At 52.0% G+C, this 9,426-nt stretch overlaps 1 protein-coding gene across 1 annotated transcript; it reads right to left on the reverse strand.

The window, feature by feature from the left end:
* Window positions 1-348: 348 nt before the first annotated feature.
* Window positions 349-1,306, reverse strand: GJD3 (gap junction protein delta 3). Its single transcript, XM_059046486.2, has one exon. It carries the CDS (start codon window positions 1,252-1,254, stop codon window positions 349-351), a length of 906 nt encoding a protein of 301 aa, XP_058902469.1. The 5' UTR covers window positions 1,255-1,306.
* Window positions 1,307-9,426: the final 8,120 nt, after the last annotated feature.

Genomic DNA, 9,426 nt, shown 5'->3' on the forward strand with positions numbered 1-9,426 from the left:
AACAAGCAGAGGCCTCCAGGGATGCTGGTATCACTGTTGTTTTTGTCCCCAGTAAAACAACCCGGGCTCCACCAGACCCTCCACTTTGCACTAGCTCTGCCCTCCTCTTGTCCACTTTCTCTCAGCCCCCCGCCTCCTTCCTTTTGGCCTGGATGACGGCACCAAGGACCGGCCTTAGTTCATTAGATGTCCCCAGCTTGGCTGGGAGCTGCGGATGCTGCCCGGCAGGCCATGCCCCCTGTGTGTCATCTGCTGGGCAGGGGACCCTGCGAACAGTTGCTGCGGAGCCGCTTCTCGCTCCGGGGTGGTGGGGTCTGGCCTCTGACCTCACCCCCGCCCCAGGCAGTTCTAGATGGCCAGGTCCTGGCGGACGGTGGCCAGCGATGCCTTGCTGCGGCCGCTGCCGCCCTCGCTGTCGCAGGCCGGCGCCCGGTGAACATAGGAGGGCGGGGCGAAGAGGGCGGGGCCCGGGCGCCCGGCGGGCAGGGCGGGCGTCGGCGTCGGCGTCGGCGGCGTCGGCGGCGGCGGCGGCGGCGGCGTTGGCGGTAGCAGCTGCGCCTCCTCTTGCGCGCGGTTGCAGCGGTTGTCGCGCTCGGCCGCCTGGCGACAGTTGCCGGCGCGCGGGCGGCCCTTCCAGAGCAGGTGGCCCAGCTCGGCCACGCTGAGCAGCGCCGAGAGCAGCCCCACGGCGAAGTAAAAGATCACGAAGACGGTCTTCTCGGTGGGCCGGCTCACGAAGCAGTCCACCGTGTGTGGGCACGGCGCACCAGCGCACACGAAGTGCGGGGCCACGCGGAAGCCGTAGAGCAGCGCCTGGCCCGCCAGGAAGGCCAACTCGGCCAGCAGGCGCAGCGCCACGCTCAGCAGGTAGCAGCGGCGCGCGCCGCGGCCCTCCGGGCGACCCGGGGTCCCCAGCGACCCCGCCCCGCCGGCCGCGCCGCCCGGCTCCTTGCTGGCCCGGTGCACAGAGTAGATGACGAAGAGCACCGGGGGCGCCGACAGCAGCAGGATGTGGAAGAGCCAGAAGCGGTAGTGGGAGACGGGGAAGGCGCGGTCGTAGCAGGTCTGGCGACAGCCCGGCTGCAGCGTGTTGCACACGAACTCCTCCTGCTCGTCCTCGAACACGGCGCCGCCCACCGTGGCCAGCACCAGGATGCGGAAGATCAGCATGACCACCAGCCACAGGCGGCCCACGAGCGGCGACTGCAGCTGCACGGCGTCCAGCAGCGAGCCGAGGAACGCCCACTCCCCCATGGCGCTGGGGATGGAGGCGGGACGGGCAGTCAGAGGCTGAAGGATCGGGATCCCCAACCCTCCGTGCCCGTCGGGGTGGAGTCAGTTAGATCTCCTCTAACTTCGAGGTGAGCCAGGGGGTCAGCCAGGCCTGGGTTTAACAGGGACTTTGCGGGAACAAGGGGCTTAGCAAGGGGGGCGGGGGCGGGAGGGGTTAGGTGATTCTCCACTATGGGCGCTGGGAAGGAGGTCCACTTTGGTGCTCTACTCAGACACCCACCGGCCTGCTGGATTGGACCCTTTGCTCCTCCAGAGTCCAGGTTGGTGGGAAAGGACCTTGGAGATCAGCACGCCCCCCCCCCCCCCCCCCACGGCCTCTGACTGCATTTGTAGAAGCGGAAACCCAACAGCGCCCTCATGTGCTCAAGGATGCTTTCTGTGGGCAAGAGTGGTGCCCCAGGGCTTCCCTGGTGGCGCAGTGGTTGAGAATCCGCCTGCCGATGCAGGGGACACGGGTTCGTGCCCCGGTCCGGGAAGATCCCACATGCCGCGGAGCAGCTGGGCCCGTGAGCCATGGCCACTGAGCCTGGGCGTCCGGAGCCTGTGCTCCGCAACGGGAGAGGCCACAACAGTGAGAGGCCCGTGTACCGCAAAAAAAAAAAAAAAAAAAAAGAGTGGTGCCCCAAACCCAGCTCTCCGTCGGACCCAGTTTGGTACCCCTGGGAGAAGTGGAGCCAGCAGACCTAGAAGGACCCACCTCCTTCTTTCTCTGCCCATTTTCCTGACCTTTTTACTGCAATGAACTGCTCTCAGAATTGGGGAGAGGACACAAAGGTAACCCCACTTCCATAACTCTACCCAATGTCCTAGGTGTCCCCTGCCATCTGAGCCCAGTGTGGCAGGAATGCCAGCCCACCTTCTCCCATCTCCTCCCTGGTGTCCCTCTGTTTCCAGCCTCCTATATCTCCCGAGAACCACCCCCCCGCAACTCCCCCCTCCCCTCACAGGTCCCACAGGCCCCTGATGCCCCCAGACTCTCACCCGTAGTTAACCACTTGCCCTGTAGCTGATGCTGGGATGTTAAAGCTGAGTAAAGGACCTTGGGAGATGGCTGGGACCTGTTCCTCCTGGTCCCTCTTTCATTTTCCCTTTCAGATTTTGCCGGGATGGATGACAAGACAGGATGGCTGAGAGGGGCTAGCTCTCCCCCTTCTCTTAAAGGGACAGGGTGACCCTGTTGGCTGGCTCCACCCCTGAGAACAGATCCAGGGCCACACCCCTTGCTGGGCTCTGCCAGCCTCCCTTTCCATCCCCTCACCCGTCCCCACCCCATGGCTGTGTCTCCAACTGGAAATGATGGAAGGGGTTAACCAGAGCTGCCTCTCTCTCTCTTTTTTAAAAATACATTTATTTATTTTTGGCTGCGTTGGGTCTTCGTTGCTGCGCGCGGGCTTTCTCTAGTTGTGGCGAGCTGGGGCTACTCTTGGTTGCGGTGCGCGGGCTTCTCATTGCGGTGGCTTATCTTGTTGCCGAGCACGGGCTCTAGGAGAGCAGGCTTCAGTAGTTGTGGCACGCGGGCTTCAGTAGTTGTGGCTAACGGGCTCTAGAGCGCAGGCTCAGTAGTTGTGGTGCACGGGTTTAGTTCCGCAGTATGTGGGATCTTCCCGGACTAGGGCTCGAACCCGTGTCCCCTTCATTGGCAGGCGAATTCTTAACCACTGTGCCACCAGGGAAGCCCCAGAGCTCCCTCTTTTATTGAAGGAAGCCTATCGCCAATAAATTCCCCCAAACTGGAAGGCGTAGGTCCACTATCAAGTGACTGTCCCCTCTGAAGGCAGTCTTCAGGGCTGGAGCGAGGTTTGCCGCCGGTGTTGGAGGCACTGGTATCTTAAGAGGCAGCAGACACCTGGTAACTCTCCTTCTAGCTCTGCCACTGCTAACCTTGGACCAGTCACTCAGCTCTTCTGGGCCAGAGTCTCCTGGCTTGTCATATGGGGAGCCTGGGCCGGCTGACCTCCAAGTTCCCTTCCGGCTCTCCGTCTTTGTTTTTTTTTTTTTTTTTTTTTTTTTGCGGTATGCGGGCCTCTCACTGTTGTGGCCTCTCCCGTTGCGGAGCACAGGCTCCGGACGCGCAGGCCCAGCGGCCATGGCTCACGGGCTCAGTTGCTCCGCGGCATGTGGGATCTTCCCGGACCAGGGCACGAACCCGTGTCTCCTGCATCGGCAGGCGGATTCTCAACCACTGCGCCACCAGGGAAGCCCCCGGCTCTCCGTCTTAATGCTAAGGTCCCAGCCATGTTACAGAGAACAAAAAAAGCCCGAGCCCAGAAGAAATTCCCTCTTGGAAAACCCTTGAAGTATCAAGAGTATCTGGCTTTGGGAGTTAAATGAAAGCGTTTGCTTCCTTCCTGCTTTTCTGTAATTTCCAGATTTATTGTGATGAGCGTGTCATTTCATAATGCAAAAAATAAATAGAAAGCAAGGCTTCTTTTCCCCCATAAGGCTCTGAACTGAGTCACCTACTGCTCTAGGTGGCAGGAGAAGCTGTCCCATAGGGGAGGAGAGTTAGGATGACCAATGGTGACCTGAGCGGCCAGGGAGGGGACACTCCCAGGTTGAGCACTTGTTTGTTCCCTCTGCCTTTTCAGGAGTCTGCCCAACCCCCACCATTCCCCTTATCCACCTGTGCAGCTGCTCAGGGCCGGGCCCTGCGCCCCACTCATCGCGCGACTTAGCTCGCTTAGCCCTCCTGGTGAGCCAGCAGCAGGGCAGCTGAGACTCGGAGCGCTAAGCCACTTGGTACACTCACGCGGCAAGAAAGAGCAGCTCCTGGCCGCACGCCCAGCCTCACTGGTTCGGAGCCCATGTTCTTTCCACATCGTGGAACTGTCCCCTCTCCAGCCTGGCTGGGCTTCCCAGGTGGTGTCCCAGGGCCTAACAGTCCCCAGGGCTTTGTGTGGGGCTGGTGGGGGCCATGCCAGGACTCCTCTTCGGTGATACTTTCTCTCCTCTCCAGCTATGGGGGCCGATGGGGACCCCTGGCACGATTTCATAAAGGGGTGGGAAAGGTATCCTTCACCCACGCTGGCTCAGGGGCCCGGCCCAGCCTGGAAAAACCCTAGGTTAATGCTTGGGAGTGCTGGAGTTCCCTTGGGACTGGGCCTGGGTGGGGAGACACTGGCCTGGACCAAGTCCAAAGGAAAGCACATGCTGGGGCCCATTCCAAAAACAGGATGTGGCGTGAGGGCACTGCTGACCTCCCCACTCCCAGCCTCCACCTGCTTCTGGCTAAAGCTGCTCGCTGCCCCCTGCCCCCCAGCCATGAGGGCTCAGGGACATACCTCATCTCCCCTGGAATGGTCCCTGCCCTGGACGCATGGCCACTGCCGGGTCAGGCCACGGGCCCAGCCTGGAAAAATCCTCATCAGACCAGACCCATCTGCCCGTGGAGAGTGGAAAGTGGCAGAGGTGGTGGGCTGGGCTGGGGGGGGGTGGGGGACATGGAGCCCATGGTCACCCTGTGCTGTCCCCAGTCCCTGATATCACAGGGCCAGACACAGGAGACTCTACAATCTCCGGGGCCCATCCTTCTTCCCGGATAGCGCCGTCCAGCCTGGGAGGAGGTGTCCCTGATGTTGCCCAGAGCTTGCACGTGGCTCTGTTCTTGGCCAAATGTGAGGTCTGGGGCTGGGCTCAGAGCCTGTCCTGCCCTGGTCCACGTTCAGTCTCTGTCCCAGACACCTCACCCTGACCCGTCAGGCTGTGGAGCCACTTGCCATGCATGTCCATCACACATGAACACACACATGCAGGCACACACATGTTGGCACCTGGTAAATTAATACTCGTGACATCATCAACACCCGGCTGTATTTTCTCTCCCCTGTGTCCCTCTAACATTTAAAAAAGTCTTTACATAAATGCTGCCTTTTAGTGAGGCCTTTCCTTGCTGCCCTAACTGGAATTTAACCCCTGACCTCCTATCCCCTTTCTCAGCTTTATTTCCTTTGCACTGACCACTTTATAACATACTTTATATTTTTCTTATTTATCCGGTGTAGCATCCATCTCCTCCGTTAGCGTGTAAGGTCCACGAGGGCAGGGATTTTTGGTGCTTTATACACTGTCCTGCCCCCAACACCTAGAACAGTTCTTGGCACTTAGTAGAAGATGAGTAAATATGTGTGGGGCGACAGAATGAATGAAATGGGGTGAGAGGATTGCGGAAGGTGCAGAGCTCCTCTGCCCCAAGAAGATGGGGATGCTGCTGGTCCGTTGGATGCTCTGGTCTCTTCCAAGGGCTTTGATCACTTAAATGGCCAAGGGTCTTTGGAAATCTTGCTGTGCATTGCATTGGACCAGTAAAAGTAATTGCAGATCTGAAGGCAGCTTGGAGTTGGCTTGTTTTTACTGATTCCTTTTTTGTTTTTCAGAGCAACTTGACTGCCTGCTCTCGAGATGTCATTATCAGGAATTATATCTGCCCAGCCTTACACAGATCAGCTGGCAGGCTGCAGAGCTTGTGAACTTTTTCTATCTGGGGGTTGTAAAGACAGAAATGTAAAGACTACAAGGCTCTTCAGAAGATGCTTTAATGGAAATCATCATCTCCTCTTTAGTCATTCCAAGAGCATCCACTTTGATGTGGTTGAGAAATATCGTGAAGATGATTCTGTGTTCAACTCTAGCCACAGCTCAGCAGCTTGGCAAACTGTCTCCTCATTTTCCACAGGTAAATTGTCACTAATGAGAGTGCCTATCAGTAGGTCAGGTGGAGGCTGCATGGAGGCTTTCTCGTGGTACCCAGAAGCGAACTTGTGCCCACCAATTTTTAGCATTTTAATTCCTTACAACTGAAGGGGTTGGCAAAACTCAACAATTCTCCTCATTTATTATTTTTAAATTAAATATTCTTGACATTGTTGCAACACATATTCTACCTGTAACATCACTATTTTTGTAAACTATAGGAAGATACAAAGAAGAAAACAAAAATCACCCAAATGTCATTATCCAGAGGAAAGCAAGTGACATTTTGCTGCAACCTGCAATAAGGCCTTTCAACGCATATTGCATTCTTGAAATTTAGTGTGCATCAGGATTAGCTGGAGTGCTTGTTAAAACAAGTGCTTTTTTTTAAATTTATTTTTTATTTTTATTTTTATTTTTATTTTTTTTTGTTTGGCCGCACTGTGCAGCATGTGGGATCTTAGTTCCTTGCGCAGGGATCAAACCCGTGCCCCCTGCATTGCAAGCACGGAGTCTTAACCACTGGACCACCAGGGAAGTCCCAAAACAAGTGCTTTTAAGTCAGTAGTTCTGGGGTGGGCCCGATAATAAGAATTTCTAACCGCCTCTCTGGTCTTGCTGCCACAGTCAGTCCAGGGGCTACACGCAGAGAAGCACTGGTCCAGAGTTTAACACCTCTGCTGTTCCAAGCAGGGTCTCCAACCAGTAGTATTGACATCACTTGGGAACTTGTTAGTAATACAATTTCAGGCCCCACCCCAGACCTGCTGAATCAGAATCTGTGGTTTAACAAGATCCCTAAGGGATTTGAAACACAGGTTTGAGAAGCACTGGTTTATATTTGAGCCTCATACTGTCTGAAAGATAGCATTTCCTCCCTACTTTATTGTGATCTAATTTACACACAGTAAAATGCACCATTTTATAATTGAGTTTTGACAAATTATATAAGAGTTTGGTATCTTCCCCCCTTCTTCCTAACAGAATGAGAACTTTCCTATGCTACCAAGTATTTTGGGGAAACATGACCTTATTTGCGGAGCACAGGCTCTGGATGCGCAGGCTCAGCGGCCATGGCTCACGGGCCCAGCCACTCCGTGGCATGTGGCATCTTCCTGGACCTGGGCACGAACCTGTGTCCCCTGCATCGGCAGGCGGACTCTCAAGCACTGCGCCACCAGGGAAGCCCAACATGACTTTTAATTGACTCTATAATACATAGTAAGTAAGGATGTGCCAGTTTAATTAGTTCTTCTATTGTGGGACATCTGTGCTGTTCCCGGTTTTTCACCAGTGTAAATAATGCTTCAATGAACTCTTTTGGACACAAACGTTTCATTTTTCAGACAATAATTTTCCAAAAGTGTTATTACTGAGGCAGGCAAGAACAAACATCCATTACTGTAGGAAAAAAAATTAATGAATTAGAAATGCTGGGCTTCCCTGGTGGCGCAGTGGTTGAGAATCCGCCTGCTGATGCAGGGGACATGGGTTCGTGCCCCGGTCCGGGAGGATCCCACATGCCGCAGAGCGGCTGGGCCCGTGAGCCATGGCTGCTGAGCCTGCGCATCCGGAGCCTGTGCTCCGCAACGGGAGAGGCCACAACAGTGAGAGGCCCGCAAAAAAATAAAATAAAATAAAAAATAAAAAATTTGCTATGTGGGAATTCCCTGGTGGTCCAGTGGTTAGGACTCTGCGCTCTCACTGCCAAGGGCCTGGGTTCAATCCCTGGTCGGAGAACTAAGATCCTGTAAGCCGCAAGGCACAGCCAAAAACCAAACGCAGATTTGCTATGTGTTTGGGTTTCAGGAAAAATGGCCAGAAATCACTTAAAAAAATTCCACTGCAGGAGGAAGAGAGGGATGGAATGTATCCTAAACAAAAAGGCTTAGAAAACTTATTGTATCACTTATCAACTAATTTTTGAATCCCTTATTTTCTCAATAGCCATTCTTTTGTAATGTATAGTTGATGTAATATGTATTTATCTAAGCAATGTTTGCATATGTGTAAGGAATAACTACATTCTATAAAGGGTTTAAATGTGTATAACCACGAAGCTTATTAGCACTAAAATTTTTATCTCCTAGAATGTCAGTGGCTTAAGGAATGAAGAGTCAAGGACTGAATTCACTTGGGAGTCTTTTCAGTTAGCAAGTGCATTACTGATCAGGAGAGAACTTCTAGTTTCGAGAGGGAAACATTTCTGATTTTTTCCTTTCCAAAGGTTTATATGCTTTTGTCCCACCATTTCTTTTGTAAACAAATGCATACATACCAGACAGGGATTTCACCTTTGACTTGTAACCTGCTTTCTTCAGTCAGGAATGTTCTAAATACCTTTTCATGTCAATAAATAACATGCACGATCATTCTTAATGAGCACCTGGTATTTCTCATTGTACCATAATTTGTTTAAACTAATTGTTTTGCCAGATGTCTCTTGTCGGACATTTAGTTTACTTTCAATTTTATTATTACAGAAAGTTTAATAGGCATATTTGTATGTGGCTTTTTTCTGCGATAATTACAGATTTACATGTAGTTGTGAGAAATAATACAGAGATCCCTTGTACACTTTGCCTACTTTCCCCCAATGGTAGCATTTTGTAAAATTATGTTGTAACCAGGATACTGATATCTTTTGTTACTTGAACTTGTATTTGTGTGTATTTACATAGCTTTTTGCACATGTCCAATTTTCCTGAACTAAATTTCTTAAAGTGAGAATTGCTGGGACAAAGACTTTGATCTTTTCATCCAGGTTCTAGTGAAAGGGCTCATTTTCCATATCTTTGTCAACACCACCCTTGGGGATATGTTTAGGATATCCCTCTGTAACTCAAGACTACTTTTCTTCTAGTACTTCTTTAGTTTTGTTTTTGATATTCAATCTATTTGAGGCACTTCCCTGGCAGAGTGGTTAAGACTCCAATGCTCCCAATGCAGGGGGCACGGGTTCGATCCCTGGTTGCGGAACTAAGATCCCACGTGCCACATGGTGTCACCAAAAAAAAAAAGGTCTATTTGAACTTAACTCTCTGGTAAGATGGGAGGAGGGGTTAGATTTTTCTAAATTTTTTTCCCCTAAATGATTAGCCAGTTGCCCCAATATAACTTACTGATATAATCAAGCAGTTGACTAGTTTATCAAAATATTATTAAAGTAGGGAATCATTAAAAAAAATAAGTTTATATTTAAAGTTATTTATTGATGTAGGGCCAATGCCTTTTGAGTGTGGACGAGATGAATTTAGCACCCACGTTTAAAAATCTCAGGAATAAACCTGATTGGCCCCAGTTAGGTCAGGGTGCCTCTCTCTCAGAACTATCACTATGGCCAGGAGCAGGCACATCAGAAAATGATCAGAATAGTTCTCAAAACTATTTTACAGTGAATAGTGAAGAAGGATATATTTTAGACTAAGGAAAAGAGTGTAGTGC

Source organism: Kogia breviceps, chromosome 19 (genome assembly GCF_026419965.1).
Source record: "Kogia breviceps isolate mKogBre1 chromosome 19, mKogBre1 haplotype 1, whole genome shotgun sequence".
Lineage (NCBI taxonomy): Eukaryota > Metazoa > Chordata > Mammalia > Artiodactyla > Physeteridae > Kogia > Kogia breviceps.

Bases quoted from the DNA above. Each gene is read 5' to 3' on its own strand.
- GJD3 (XM_059046486.2), bottom strand. From the start codon at position 1,254: ATGGGGGAGTGGGCGTTCCTCGGCTCGCTGCTGGACGCCGTGCAGCTG.